Raw genomic sequence first — 16525 nt, 5'->3', positions numbered from 1 at the left:
TTCAAAACAGGTTCCACATCAGGTGCTCCTCTGACGGACGGCTTATGTCACCGATTTCCCCACTTCAGGTACAATAGAGTTTACTGTTGGACAGGCGTGACTGTGTCTGTTTTCTTCTTGTTCCACTAGGGTGTCTTTGCATTCAAAAAAAGAACCAGAAAGAAACACAAACTCCTTCAAACCTTTTGGTATACGACCTTAACTTGGATAAAGCAGCATAGAAACCTTATAAATAAATGAATGTGAAAATCACATTCACCCAAACCGGAAAGCAAACTCAGTAGAGTTCCTACCAGCTGCTGAATTATCTTTCTGCTGCTTTCGCAGGTCTTGCTTTGTGTCCTACTGTTTCATCCTTATTTCTCTTTATTCCAGGATTATGTTTTCATATGGCACTTTGAGGTTTGCTTCTAATGAAATGGATCACAAATTAATTCCATCATTACAGCCTTTACTTGAAATGTTCAACACAATTCTCAAGGCACATCAAATATAGCAACAAACGGTCACTTTAATTCGCTTTTGGATTTTATCCCGTCTCCGATATCCTTCGTAAATTATGTTTAATCCACTTTACTGCCTGTAATTAAAATATCGCTATTATCTTCAGAAAAGAACAACACCGTGCACTGATGTGGCCATCACACAAAAGCTTTTTCACACATTATCATCTTTCTGCTGGTTTCACCGGAAACATTTCATCATTCTGAGCTTGATGAAACTTCGAGTTTGAGGTTTTGTAACTGTCACTGGGTGGTCCCAGCAAGTCAAGCAAACTGCTCTGAGCAGTCCTGTTTTCTATCTTCATCTGTTCTTGTTTGTTACCTTTCTTCACCCTACCGTCCAGTGAAGGCTTGTGGATGTTTGTTTCAGGTTCAAAACCCGGTGTATAAAGCAAATGAATGCACATCTTCATCCCACGAGACCACGGTCTGTTCAGGCCCCTACATGTCACCGAGTGACCTGCGTTCTGCTAATGTCTGCTTGGCCGTCCTAATATTGTGACCTGGCAATCACTCATCCAAGCCTTGAATCTCCAACCTCTGGCTCCGAAAAAATATTGAAACGACCTTCCCACCTCAGCCAGGGCCAAAAAGTAACCCAACTGAAGCTGAAAATTAATCTCCTTAGGAACATTTCACATCCTTTAAATCACATCCTCCCTCCTACATCTCCACCTCAGCACGAACTGCCCACATGCTTCACTCCGTCCCTCCATGAAGTCATGTTATGTGTGATCACCAGCAAGCCTTTTCACTCATATTCCAGCTATATACTTCTCTGCTTTGTTCACAGCCCCATTTTTGCATTGGCATAAATTGGGCAGTGGTCTGTTGTCAGAAGAAAACAGACGGAATGTGACCAAAACAAGAATCCAGTTTTGAACAGTATCCAGGGCAGATGTGTGTGTGTGTGTGTATGGTTATTTTCTCCTGCTGGCCTTATCCTCTGAATACTTCTGAGTTTCTCTGGCACTGTTGGTGTTCAACGCTGTAAAGCAAAGCAGACACATTCAGATTCAGAATTCTGTTTTCTGCACCACATGTATTAATCATCTGTACCACGGCAGACTTGACCCCACGGTCTTCTCCTGATGGGGAGTTTATTTATCTTTGATGTATGTCGAACTTTTTATCATCTTGGCTGATATGGCGTCTGAGGGCTCACTCTACCTACAATGTACATGCTTTATGGTGAATATTGTTGGCTTGCAAGTCCTAAACTCAGGTTAATATGTACGAGAGACGAGTGTGTCATTCCTGTGAAGTGAATTTGTTTGTTAAAGTTTTATTTTGTTCGAGGATATGTTGTTTTACTGGGGGAAAAATATTTAACTGCATCCCATGATTTCTCCCAGACTTTGATGTAGCAAACTCAAAAACCAACCAGTAAATTGTTTGTCTGGATACTACGTTCATCTTTCCATCCTCCACAGACACTGAGATCCAGTTAACATAATCTATGGACTTATTCCCACCACAGCTTCTAGACATATGTGTTATGCAAATAGTCGTTTGGTAAACTGGCTGTGATAAACTGGGGGGAGGAGTAGAAACTTCAGAGGAGAGACGAGAAGAGAAAAAAATGGAAAGATTAATACAAAAACTGTAAATACAAACTGACACAATCAGGGAAAAAAAGAAAAAGTACAGGCATTGGGGGAGCAACAAAAAGAATAGCAAAATAATAAACAAAAGTAGAGAGAAAGAAAAGAGATGAGAAAAATCTGAGCTCTATGCGCCTCCCCCTCTCTCCTCTCCACCCCTTCCCCCTCGAATAGTGAGAGCGACAGCACCAAAAGGAGTCTGCCTTCTTGTTTGACTATTCCCTCTCATCGCTCACCTCCATTTCCCTGTGGGTGTCTTTGCATCTGAATTAATTTTCCCTCAGGGTAATGTTTTGGGGGCAAATAGACAGGTGTAGGATGTTATACGGGTGCAGCGAGGCAACTGCCGATTATATATTCTGCATATATGCATGTGTGTGCTTAAAGCACCAACCTTTCAAGTGAAAACCTTTTTGTGTGTGTATTCGCAGTTTTTCAAATGAATCTCAATTTTAGCTGAGATTTAGTTTCATTTTCTAATTAACTGTTGGATATCAGACCTCTGCTATACGACTTGCTGGGATGAAATGACTCCAGGTGACTTTTAAAGCTGGTGAAGGTCAGGAGACTTAGCCTTGAGGCAGCACTGTTCATGCTCACTTAATTTTGTGGGAGATACCCTGAGCTATAGCCACATCTAAAATGAATTACCTATGGTTAAAGCACAGCTCTTCTCATACCACCAAATGATAGCACACATAATGGATGCACTCACTGATCCCACAACAGCCACGTAGAAACCAGCATGACAGTGTGAGCGGGAGAAGAACAAACTAATTACAATCGTTCTATATATGGTTCAGTAGTATACTGACTGACTTCTTACTGAGAAATTAAAAGTAAATTCCTCCTTGATCCATTTTGCTTCTGTTTAATGCTTCTTTCTTCAGCATTTTGAACAACCTTTGAGAAGGTCAAATCCTATTTGTGACTGACATGTACTAACTTAAACTTACTTAGCGTTCATGTACTTAACGTAAACGTGAAAGATATTATAAAATATCTAAGGGTGATGGTTTTCAGAGTTAGGGATGCTTTATCATGTTGGATTGACAGGAAAAGTCACTGCTGTGTGTCATAGTTTTGTGACAGTTGACATTAAGGAAATTTCACTTTTTCGATATCAGGAGAAAGTTTTCAGACAGCTTGTCAAACACAACACAAGCTAGATAAACAGCGGGTTGACACGCTTGTGTAGGAAAAAGGCAGTTTAAACATAAAACAAAAGCTTCAGCATCAACCTTTCTCCAAGAAGACGACGACAGAAAGTGCAAAACAAAACAGAAACCATGATCCTTAATGCAACCCTGTGTGACAGTGACTCATTCAGATCAGTTTTCCCATTGATAAGGGGATGAGGATGGTCCTCCAAGATGTGTGGATAAAAATGGGATTGACAGGCAGACAAAACCAAAGCAGACTTCACTAAGGTATCCGGAACAATTCCTGCTTGATCATGAGAGAATTTATTTTGAGGAGTTAGTGAGGAACTCTCATTTACGATGGAAATGAAGAGTCACTAATAAGTAAAAGTAATTGTTAAAAAACGAATGCCACAGTTGCTGCTGCAGAAACATATGAAAAGAGTCATGCAGGGCTCATCAGTTATCAGGTAGTTCCTCGGTTACTCTTCATATCTTTGTAAAGTACGGCTCTGTTGAAACATAAAAGGACAAACCTACTTTTGAAGAATCACATCTCTGCTCTCTTTTTTCTTTCTAATGACGCCATGACTAAAATGTTAATTACAGCTAAAAAGAGGAACGATTGTGAATATCAAACAGCAATTAGCATGTATCATCATCATCATCATTACCGCCATTAACTGCAGCACAAGATGGAGGATTATTTACCAAACAGTGAAATGCTCATCAGTTGCTTATTCAGGACCTGAAATGTTTCACAGGCGGTGTTGGAAAAAAAAAAGGGGGGTGGTTTAAAAAAAAGATCCTTTGAATTTGCATAATTAATGTAGCTTAAAATTTTAACCAGTGCCAGGCCCAGAGCACGACAACAAGCGCACGCTGTGTTCATTGGGAAATAATGGTTGCTTAGACAGGACACAATAAAAGCATCAGAGAAGCTGAACAGTGTTTCTCCATCATCCTGCAGCAGCAGCCACACTTAGTGAACCGTGCACTACCTGCATACTCTGCACCCGACATGCGTCCTTTTCTTTTCCTTACCTTCACTGCAGTTCTAGTTTAAATCCTGGCCATGCTTATGTTCCACTACTGATGAAATTTAAATCCTTTTCCCGGTGTCAACTGTCAGAGCTCTACATCTGTTCCAGCCTCATGGATAGATGAGAGTCTTTAGGCAGATAACCAGGATGAAGCTATGATCCTGCTCTCAATGCAGGCGGAACAAGATGTATCCTCCCTCTTGTTCTAATTTGACTGGAACAAAAAGGTCACCTGACATCCAAAGGACTGCTGCTTTCAGATATTAGATTGCTCAAGCTATCATATTTTTTCTTCTTCTTCTCGACATTCCACTCTCAGCATTCCCTCTATACTCTAGAGATTATGTAGTATTTTACGCAGTGATTTTATGTCTTCAGATTTCATGTATGAATTTGACAAAATGGAAAAAGTACAGGCTTTGGTTTGGTTTGTGAATATTTTATCAGCAAAGGGAGCAGGGCATCCTGGGTCAGCTGGGATCGGGTCAGAGTCTGAAGCTATACTATTGATGTGGCTCCATCGAGTCCTCAAAAGATCATTTAAATGTGCACGGAACCGCTGTCAGCAGAAACACAGCCACTATTAAAAGGAAGAGACTAGAAGGCTTTAACCGATCCTCAGAAAGGAGAAGAACTGCAAATTATGGAGGCCAGAATTTCTTCTTTCTTTTTTATCTTACTGTGCTTTGTTGCCTGGGTGATCAAATCACCGACATGATGATGGCACAGTGTGTGCACGAGAGAGCAGGAGTGAACGAAATGCAACCTCTCTAGTGCTGTAACCCCAGGTGGGCTGTTCGTCTGAAATTTGCCAAATGATAATACATCAAGTAGTTCAAGAAATTTGAAATACAACAATTCACATGGCTCATTGGGTAATATTTTCCTGTGAAAATTGAAGATGGAATGAGGATCTTCAATGTGAAATAGGAGCGATAAACCTGTGATGCTCTTTGACATCCAAAAAAAAAAAATCTCTCTTTTTAAAAAGTCAAAAGTTATGATTTGTCGTTTAGTAATGATAAAAAATTTACGGAAACATGAATAATTCAGGAAAAACGCTTAATTATACAATCTGACTGGCAAGAGTACGACTAAGACAAAAAATGTCACTACCTTTTATTAACTATTCCTTGCAGTTACATCGGAACTGGATCACTTCACTAATATATAAATCGATAATAGGCTGAATGAAAGGGAGTGAACTCTTACTTTTCATCCATTTTTCAAAGGAAAAAATATATGTATATGCTTTTTGAATAAAACCACAAGTATTCACCTTATCAAACAGTCAGCTGTACATCCAATCATACCAACAACCTTTTTTACACTCTACCATTTCAGATTAAATGCATTCATTCATAAGAAACTACCCAACTTTCATCCCTCTCCTTTTCATCCATTTCACTCCGCTCCTTCTCTTACCTTGCTGCACGAAGGAGCCGTACACGAACCACATGGAATTATACAGCGTTGTGGAAGACACAGATCCCATGGGCAGCCGGGGAGGGTTGAGCCAGTTCAGCAGATACACCAGGATTCCAACGAGGAGCACGGTGCCCGCGATGCACGCCCACAGTGACAGGTCGAAGGGTGCCAGGCAGGCGAACATGTCCACGGTGCGCTCGGCCTTGCGCAGCAGAACGCCCACAGAATAATCCATGTAGCGTGTGGTGAAGTCAACAACGCTTTCCCGCTCAGGCGTGATGGTCAAGGCAGAAAGTCCGACATCGGCTCGCTGCAAAGTGGCAGAAGGGGAGAGCGAAGTTTACCGTATCAACACTGAAAATGTGTAGTCGAGCAATACGGCTGGAAAAAAAAAAACAGACTTTTGGACCCACAGTTAAGTTTGGCCCTTCCTACAGTCCTTCTTAAAACTAAATGCAAGGATACTGGTTCTTTTACTGGATAAATAGTATTAAATGTCTCTTGAGGACAATGGAAAATCTCAATATTCAAGTTTTGGATTCACTTCAGTATTTTTGCAAATCAGAGATCTGAGAAAACGTTCACAACCTTTCTTAGGAGCATATTGAGGAACAGGCAGGGAAAAAACTGAGCTATTCATCACGCCTTCACAAGCACTCAAGACTTTATCGTCACTAATTCAAAAAATCTGACGAGTGGAGACTTTCATGATTTTTCATGTAAAGAATAAGTGGGGAAAAACAGCTGTCACTGAGTGTTTCTGTGGAGGGAAAATAGGCTAAGCTAATCTTTAATGCAGAAACAATGATGGCCAATTAAAATGTTTTCAGTCCACAGTGCTTGGCTCACAGCTGTAGACATCTGCTACTCCCAATAACAAGGATTTAAGATAGCGAAGTGAAGCGCGCGCTCGTATTTGAAATCTATAGCAGTATGAGACAGTAAACATACTATAAACTTGTTCGATAATGAGATTTTCTTTGTTTTTTGGAGATAAGTGACTGTAACAAGTCGAGTTTGTTGGGGAATGCTGAGCCCTACAGCTACTACACACACGCAGATTAAACTCTTCTAAAGCGTGCTCGCTTTCCCCCCCACTACAAACCGCATCCATGCCCAGACGCAGACGCAAAACAAACAAAAAGAAAAAAAAAAGAAAAAGAAAAAAGATTCCACTGGAGGCAGAAAAAAATCGGCTAATTTCACACTCGAGTGAGGAAACAAAATGATTAAACATGCAGAAATTGTCACTTACAATGCATAAGAAGAATATTAGAAGAAACCCTGCAGGATGGCTTTTGGTTGAGACAAGACAACGATTTGCATGCAAGTGTGTGAGTGTGAATGCGTGAAGATGAACTGCTGTGCTGACACATGCAGTCGGTCAACAAACTTGCATGGAGCTCACTGGGTAATAATTATCTAGTATAATTGGGTTTTTTGAGAGATAACCTTATTGCTGACTGATGGGGGTGAAGTATTTGCGTGTTCGGTTTATTATTTATATGCATATGCTTTCAGTTTTAAGCATGTCTTTGTAATTTGGGGTGGTTTAAATACTCAACAAACACACATCATTACGGGGAAGAGAAGGAGAGCCCAGTCTTGAAAACTGCTCATGCCTGATAGGGGGTAAAAAAATAAAATAAAATAAATAAATAAGTAAAGTGACGACAAGGCAAGCTGATAATTAAAAACATCATTGACCCATGAAGAATGAAGAATAAACAAATTGGGTTGTAGCTTCATGCGGTTACAGGAGGACATCAAAGGACATTAAACACACTATGGGATGTGCTGTGTGGAAAACCAACCTCAACCTTTTTAAATACTATTAAATTCATGCAACAAGCAGCGAGGTAAAAAACAACGATCGTCTTAAAAAAAAAATAAAATCATAGAACCTGTTAAATTTGTGAGATTTAATATGCAGCAAGTCCACATATCCTCATAGTTTATGTGTTAGAAGCAGATAAAATAGCACGCATGAGGATTTCAGTGAGCTTCACATGGCTGGTTAAAAAGGTCAGGACCTGAAAATCTGCGTCTCTCCTGGGTCTTCCAGTTTGCATTGGTTAACCTTGATTAAAAATTGTCCAAGGGGAAGTTTTCATCTGGTAACACGGCCATGAGCTGCAGAACAGAAGCCTCGATAATGTGATAGAATGTCTGAGACATCAGAGATTATTAGATCAGACCATATACACACATACGTATGGCAGTGAAATGCAAACTACAAATTAACACTACTAAAATCTACACTGGCAAAAAAGATTTTACATGCATCTGTATTTTATCAGCAATTCCTTTTTGGACGATTTGTTGTAAAAGAACTCAAAATTCAAGACTCCACCAGAAGGTATGTGTTTTCGTCTCTTCCACCACACATGCTCAAAGCTTTTATTTGGCTGCGTTTTATTTACATTACAGACAAAGTCAATATTCACTACTGTCTGCCTCTAACAGGGAAGCCGTCTATGCCTCTGCTGGAGACTCAGCAGCTTTGGGACAGACACCTGCTTTGGTATCTAAATTGCAGGCAATAAACCCGAGGGCACAAATGACTGGTTTGTTTCATCGCAGTAAAACTGGTTCATTCTGAACCGCGTCGTCTGACCTGTACGCTGCAACGGCTGCACGTATCAATAAAGCAGCTATTTTCCAACTGTCGCTCTGAAACTACAGACCTCTCCATCTTGGTGAAATCCACATTTAGGAGCTTTACGACGTCTTCTCCACTTTTCACTGAAGCAGTTCGAGTGCATGACAGTAGTCATGGATCAAACACTCCGAGACACTTCAAGCGAGGGAAATCATTAAAACGCTACAATATTTTTACTTAACTGGAAACAATATAATCACACATTCTGAGGTCAGATCCTCTCTGGTAAATGGTTGATGAATAAGAGTTTGGATCTCTTTAAATAAAAGACGTTTTATGAAACTGACCCAGTGGTTGTTTCCTTCTCATATTTGCTTTGAAAGCAACATGATGGCAAGGTGAAATTTTATGAGGCGATTTAAGACTGAGCGGGCTGGACCCGAGGGAGGCTGCAGCAAGATTGGATCTGACGGCCTTTTTTGTCATCAACACCGTGTGTGTGCATAACTCTGCAAACTTTACAATCTCAGTGTTCATCCTGGAAACAAAGGCAGCAATTATGTGGAATTTTCTCTGAATATACGCTGCGTTTCTCACCTTGAAGACCAACTCGCCCATCAGCCCATTCCACTGGCCGTCCGGCTGGAGGCTGCCGTACTTGTGGTCAGGGGCCACATAGATCTCGTACTTAAAGCCCAGGTAGTTAGACAGGGCGTCCAGGACGTCGATGGAGAAGCCCTGATACTTCTTCGGCTTCCCAAGAACGTTTTCGGACACCATTACAAACGGCTCCTCCTGGAAGGCAACAATCAGTCAATGTGTCAGTCAGACAGACAGTCGATACTGGTGTCATTCAAGCATTAAATCACCCACCACTCAAACGGTCATTATACCACAGGAAGCACTCATTGGGATTCTTGCAAGCATGTCTGTGAGAATCCTACTTCATTAATACAGAAAGGCAACTTCACAGTCAGTGAACTAGGTAAAAAGAAAAAGTACACGTAACACTCACTACACATAAAGGTGTGTCCCTCACACATTTACAAAGAAAGCTTGGTTGCATAAAAAAAAGATTTTTTACACTTGCAACAATGTTCCATCTTTTAAAATACCGGTTGAAGAACAGTCTTTTTATATTTTATTGACGCACTACTACCTTTGAAAGCTGTATTACTGCCAATAATCCTGCACCTATAGTAGAATAAGACTCTGAATTCTCTTTATGAATCGTTGAAAACTGAAGAGAAAAAGTCGAGTATAAAAGAAACTGTGACCTGAAGCAGTTCAGCCTTCATCCTTTTGATGGTGACAGATGTATAGAAATCACTGCAGCTAGATGCTATTTTTAATATCTATGTACCTGTTTAAATTACCAATTTTGTTTTGGCTGCGCTCCCAAAGCGCCTTACTCATCTATCTTTTTATACACCGAGGCATCTTCAGCCAATAATTTATTTAAACTATAACTTACTTAACATTTTCAAGTGAATTAAAATGCAGAAAATCGATAACAGCATCATGCAATTCAGCAAATTAGTTTTTTTAATAGGCTCATTTTTAAATGCCGTGGAGATGGCTGCGCCTCCTGTTTATTGGCAGAGCAGTGACATGTAAATGGGAGCTTACTGTGCAAGGTAAATGAAATCCAACATTGTTGACATTTTAGCGAAATTAAGTGCAAACACAACAGCAGATCAAAATGTCAGGAGGAAACTCACCAAAGATGGGGAAAAAAATTCAAAAGTCATGTTTAAATTCCGCCGTCGATTGACAATATTATTGAGAAGTTTATAATGCAGTTGTCTTCTACTACTCTTGTTCTCCCTTCTTTAATAAATCCCTATTGATGAGTGAAATGTTGTAGGCCAATATGTCTTGCAGATTTATGAGGGCCTGTTTGTTATTGACTGGATACTGGCAGCACATTAAGCACACATATACAGACACAGGCACACGCGCACGGGCCGGGCCGCACATTAACTTGGCGGTTTCTAATCCTTGCTAGCTGCCGCAGTTCAATAAGCTATTAGGCGGTGAGTGGACATGCATGCCAAATCCCTCTTTTCGCACATGAATCCATCAATCAAGGTGGGAACACCCTCCGACACATACACCCGTACATACTGAGTGAACCCTCCAGCGCCGCTGATTGCCTCTCTATTTACGTACTTTAAACCTACGTACATAAACAAACCAAAGAGAAACAAGTTGGACAGCTAATTACCCAGGAACAAAAACTTGGGTATTTACTTCAAAGGCTGTTTTTCACGTTTGTAAAAAATGTTCATCTTTTGAATTTTCTTTGGTGTTATGGTTGTAACTCAAACATTTCAATGTGAAGATTAAATGTAAAATTTTATTACAAATAATCTGGAAAAATATGGCTTACACAATACAAGAATCATCTTCCATTTGCACAAATACTGCATGAGGTATAAAGTGTGAGGGATGCTAAGAAATGACTATTACACACGGAGGTGAGTGAATGAATACATTTGATCAAACATTTAACTAATCAATACTTTTTTCTGATGATGCAATATGCCAGGGTTTTAAAACACTGAGTAAACATAGAACTTCTAAACTCAAATTCAAACTGGAAAAAAATATGACCTTGTGAGAAAAACACAACAAAATATTAGGTCTTTATAATATTAAGATTATAAGAAGAAATTAAAGCAGGCCTTATGTAAACAAACAAACTGGAGGTATTCTCATTTTAAAAGGCTTCTTCTGCACTGTGCTTTGATATTCCAGCCCATGAAATTGATTAATTCTGTATTAGCATGTCACTGACCCTGCAGCTGGAGACGAACCGAACCCACTGAGGCACGACTGCACACACAGCCGTACTGTACGACTCCCTCACAGCCACCCTCAACAATTTGCAAACCATGAAGCCACAACAAGCGAATAATACTCAGGGAGCAGATGGCATCAATTCCGTTCTGGTTTTTTGGGGGGGTCTGTGACGGACAGGGTATGTCCAAGTTGTTTGAGACAGATGTCGGGAATGGTAAAAGTTACATTACTCAAAAGGTTTTTAAGTGAATCTGCAAAATGTGAGATGACCAATTGAATCTGGTCTGAGTAGTTCAGAAAACTTGATTTCTGGGGAAAAAAAAGGAGACATCATCTGACCCTTTTCCAGAGCTCACCCAGTTTGGTCATTCTTCAAGCTGCTAGACTGGATCGATACTCGGTCAATGGTCTCCAGACTGAAATCTTGTAACAAAGAATTACCTTGTGAGATGAAGTATAGCTTTGTGACGCTAATCTCCGCTTTTCTCTCCTGCCAGTCTCATGCTGTTATATACAACATTTGGCATCTTTCCACACCTCCATGTCTCCAGCTTTCAATGAACACATGTCTGGGTTACCTCATTATCCATCCATCAAGCCATCCGAGCTACGATGGATGTCTCGCAACAAAGTCTCATATCCGTCAATATCCAGCAATCCTTTCCATTCTCGATATCGTTCCAAACTCTCATTGCCCTCCCCCCCTCCTCCCTTTCCTCTGCACTAATTCCTTTGGCACAAGTTCATCCTCCGTCGCCTCGTCGCGGGGAGAACCACATGTGGTCTCAGCGCTGCTCGAGTGTTACTGGAGACATGATTGGGAGAAGGAACGGCAATTTTCCACACAGACTGAGAAATGGCATTTGAAGAGGTTGCTGAGGGACTAACAGAGTCATGAGGTGATTTGTGCCACACTGAGCGCTTTCAAAAACACTTGGTGACTTTGTCTGTGAAATTAATGTAAAATGTGCTTTGAAATGCCTTGGCTGCCCTGCACAAGATTAGATTTGTTATTGTTTTAAACCTGAACTTACTCTCAGTCTCTGTTTGATGATGATAGAGCACATCAGACAATAGACAGAGAGTGCAGATTTGGGGTAAAATGCAAAATATGAAAGTAGGATTTCTGTAAATGGTGTAATATTCATTTTTACAATGAAGACTGGTGGTTAAATCTCTGCAAGTGTATAAATTGCTTGGGATATGGTAGTGATTTCCCCACCTCGTGTCCATGTATCCCTGCTTCTGCTGCATTACTTTTATTGCCAATGTGGAGAAAATATGTCCCGTCTTCACAGTAACTAACGCTACTTCACCTGCAAAATAAAATTTTTATATGAAACCATAACCATGACTGTGGTTCATGATTTGTTTAAATACCTGGAATATTCCAAAAGCATCACAAGTCACATTTTAAAGGGACTTGTCAAGGAGTTTCAATGACATTGAAGTTAAGAACAAAAAAATATCAAAGAAGAAACTGAAGGACTGTTAACTTCTCTTATTGAATAAGAATGCAGAAATTTGATCATGCGCATCTTGAAATTAGTCTCGTTTCACAATATTTAAAGAATAATTGGAATTGATACCGGGCTGAAATGCAGCTAATTGGCCTTCGTTGCATCACCATTTTGAGGGTCATAAAGAAGGCAGATGGGGGCTGCATGTGTCCCACAGGCCACCAGCTGGCCACGTCTGTCTCAGCTCCACTCTGACTCTGACTTTATGCTGTCCTCATAGTCCTGTTTTGGTTTATCTAACCACGAGAGACCAACATATATCTTCCTTCCTGGCCCCAACATTAGTGTTTAATAACAGTTACTAGTTATATTGTTGTGAAGTAGTGAAGGGGCATTCTGTCCATTCATCCACTTAATCCAGGGTCTGGAGTTACGTTCAAAACGTAAATCAAAAATTATGCATTACTAGAAAATGCAGTGCATAACTTATTCCAAACTGTGTGGCTCAGTATAAACTAAGATCCACTTCCAGCAGTTGGTAAAATCCACTATCTTTACGACAAACACTCCAATAAGGAAGGTGCACCTTTTGGCAGTGATGCAGAATTTGTCATAACACCTGTTCTTGGGAGAGGAACAAGTAGAAATAAACAGCTGAGATAAATTACGAACACACAGACAGCGGCAAGCAGCTTTTAAGCTTACGTTTCAGGGCCACGAATGCATCACGTCTGCAGCGGAGAAAAATATCTCAGCTGCTGCTAAAGTTCACAGCCGGCTCAGCGTGCGGCGCAGAGAGAGAGAGACAGCAGCTCAGCAGCGCATCATATATCACAGAAACGTCAAGTGATGGTGACCACTCTGGTTATTTAACAAATAGCCACTGTTTAGCAAGTTATTCCCAATACACAATCCACAAGAATGTAGATCTATTGACAACGTTTCACTGGGCGCCTGTGGAACAGAGACAAAAAAAAAAGCAAACAAAAAACACTAATGACTAAATAATTGAATGAAAATTTGTGGATTTGTCATTGATCATCACAGTCAATCATTACCACAGTTTCACTTGTAGAACAAATTTGTCCATAATTAAACTCGTGGTTGTTCTACGTCTTATCGGCCTTCAAAGTGAAACTTTCGGTTCGTTTGGGGAGAACACTCTAAGCACTCTTCATTATCTCTGAAAATGTGAACTCAAGTTAAAAAGGGACATCTTTCGCCTCTGGCTGCATATTTGGGCTGCTGTAGCTGGATTCACAGCTTGCTGCTCATAAATGTGGAGTAGAGCCAACGGAATGTGTGTGCACCCTTGAAAAAAATTTACAGCACAGAGTATTAAAAAAAAAAAGGTAAAAAAAAAAATAAATATGAAAACTCAGCTGCTGAAATGAATCATGCTAAATGAGAAACATGAGAATCGGTGAAAGGTAATTTAGGTTTCTGTGTGGGAAGAATACATTCAATATCCCCTCTTAATGCTTTAAAACATGGTTTTATGTTGCAAAATATCCATTTTGGACACATTTGTGACCATGAGGGTTGAACCACTATGCCCTGTGGTATGCCATAAAACAATTATAGTTCTGCAGCCATTTATTTGGTTAGCATCCATTTAATAATCGATGCAGTCCCACCTAGTCAATAGCATAGATTTAGAGTCTGTAGCCCTAATAGTGTTATGATCTCATCACCAATTAACCAATCGATACTCATTCAGCTCTGCCGGTGAAGGTGCACACACATGTCCACGCTCCCTCTCCTCCATGTATTACTGTCTGCGTTACTAGATGAGACTATTGCACCTCAGAGAGAGAGGGAGAAAACCATTGCACTGGAGAAGAAGATATTCTGAGCAGAAGAGAACAATTTGTTCCAAAGGTCCCTGAAGAAACCTTTGTGGACATTTGCACACAATCACACATGTACAATCAGGGTGAGAACATGCCCTCGAGCCATTCGCGCACATTAGAAGTCAGTTTCCTGAGCAGCACACTGACCGTTTCGCACCCTTTTTTGATCTATTTCTGTCTGTAAGCTCACATGAGGCATCAGTCACCTTGCACATGTGTGCACACATGTTTACACAACTGCAGCTTCAGAAGATGAAGGGTGGAGGAGCAGTGAGGAATTTAAATGTGCACACCTCTGCCCATCGCCAAATATATCCCTTGAAGAAAAGGCAATATTCAAAAACACAATTCTTATCCTACAGACAGGTTGAAAAAAAATAGAAAGAGGAAAAATGATAAACACAATGATGTTGGGAATTATCTCTTTTTCCCTGTTCTTTACTTCAAAGAAGGGATATGAAGAATTTACAGGCGTCAATCTTTAACGCACTCGTGGGATGTAGTGAAATCGATGCTGCAGGCAAGACAGAAAGGGCTGGCGTGCTGGACTCCGCTATCAAGACTCCGAAGATCTCTATCATCCACCTGACAAAAGCCAAAATGGAAACTAATGAGCGGATGATCGCTAAATCCTGCAGCAACCTCACCCTGTTACATTTTCTTTTTAATTTTCGCTCCTCTGAGTCTTTCCTTACAACTCTTGAAAATATTTCCCTGCCATTTTCGTCCTTTCAGGCAGTCTGTCCTTTGCTACAACTCCGCAGAGACGGAGATGAATGACGGGCAGGAAGCGAGACAAAAGGACAGATTTACATTGGAGCGAAAGGCACCGGAGGTCTGACATGCCAGCACGAGTCAGAACTCTCCATTTCCATTCTTCATGGCGAACAACGGCGGAATTTTAAGGAGACAGTAAAGTGAATCGGGCCTTATTGTTCTTGTGGACGGACAGAAATCAGAGGACAGAGTAGACACAGATTAATGGACTTCTCGGTTATACTCACCAGAACGGTGACGACTCGGAGCACGACTCCCCTCATGTTATTTTCCAATTTCCTGTCGGTCAGAGTTCCATTCAAGCCATGCACTGGGTCCCATGTGGCCAGCTGCAATGAACACACACACACCAACACACACAGTTACATTCACAGCTATCTGTGGACCTCTGCATGGTTTTAACTAGGAGAGGATTTTTATGTATTCATTTATTTATTCATTTTTTTGTGGGGTTCACTACAAGCATATGCAGTGACCCTGACAGGATCACAGTGTTAGTGCATCGCTGGGTTTCAGAGAAGTGTGTCAGTTTGAAAATAAAGGCCAATAACCTGGTAACTGTCGCACAGAGTCTGACATTATGAATCTGACATTAGAGGTGTGTTTTACAGGGATCGTGACAGCCGGTCGTTACATCTTGCACCGCAGACAGCCAGCTTTAATGCCAGGTGCCCTTTCTCAGACAGCCGGGATTCAAACCGGGGCCCCCACATGCAAGGGAAGCTTTAACCCAACGGTGACCAGTTTTACTTGAAAAAAACAAACAAACAAAAAAAAAACACCAAAAACTAAAAACATCTGGCACTTCAGCAAGGTGACCTCAAACCTAGATCAGTCAAACATATATTTGAGACACCAAATGGTTATTCCTTTTGTAATTTCATGTGTAATGCACAAACATGAGCGTGGGGCAGATGGTCACTCTGTGTACAGTTTGGCGGTGATGCATTAGTCAAACATTCCCGTAGCCGTCGCTGGATGTGGCTCTAAAAGGTTCTGATCTGTCCTTTCTGGCTCAGTTCACTCTGCACTTTTGTTGATTACTTGTTGATTGTTGTTTTCCATCCTGTTCTTTTCTCACTTTTACTCCATTTCCCAGTAATGACTGCACCGGGCAGATGACCGCCGCCTGTGTGTCCAATTCTGTTGTTGTTTTTTTTTCTCCCCCTTTAAAATGAGCCATCCATCCTCACTGTCACCTCTACGCTAATGAGGGATTTGTTGGGATTTCCTCTACTTATTATTATAATGTTATGTACCTTGAGACAATTATGCTTGAACTGGAGCTACAAAATTAATGCGCATAAG

General features: G+C 40.8%; 1 protein-coding gene across 3 annotated transcripts in view; it reads right to left on the bottom strand.

Annotated features, from left to right (window-relative positions):
• The window catches only part of grid2 (glutamate receptor, ionotropic, delta 2), a 483103-nt gene that overhangs the window by 89991 nt on the left and 376587 nt on the right, over positions 1-16525 (bottom strand). For all 3 annotated transcript variants that reach the window (XM_030104001.1, XM_030104000.1, XM_030104002.1), the window contains exons 9-11: positions 15445-15546; positions 8920-9117; positions 5718-6030 (exon numbers count right to left, since the gene is read on the bottom strand). In XM_030104001.1, the coding sequence (XP_029959861.1) occupies positions 5718-6030; positions 8920-9117; positions 15445-15546 (613 nt within the window). The remainder of the gene's footprint in view (positions 1-5717; positions 6031-8919; positions 9118-15444; positions 15547-16525) is intronic.

This window comes from Salarias fasciatus, chromosome 12 (assembly GCF_902148845.1).
Source record: "Salarias fasciatus chromosome 12, fSalaFa1.1, whole genome shotgun sequence".
In the NCBI taxonomy this organism is placed as follows: domain Eukaryota; kingdom Metazoa; phylum Chordata; class Actinopteri; order Blenniiformes; family Blenniidae; genus Salarias; species Salarias fasciatus.
This window is presented reverse-complemented; position numbering and strand designations above follow the sequence as displayed.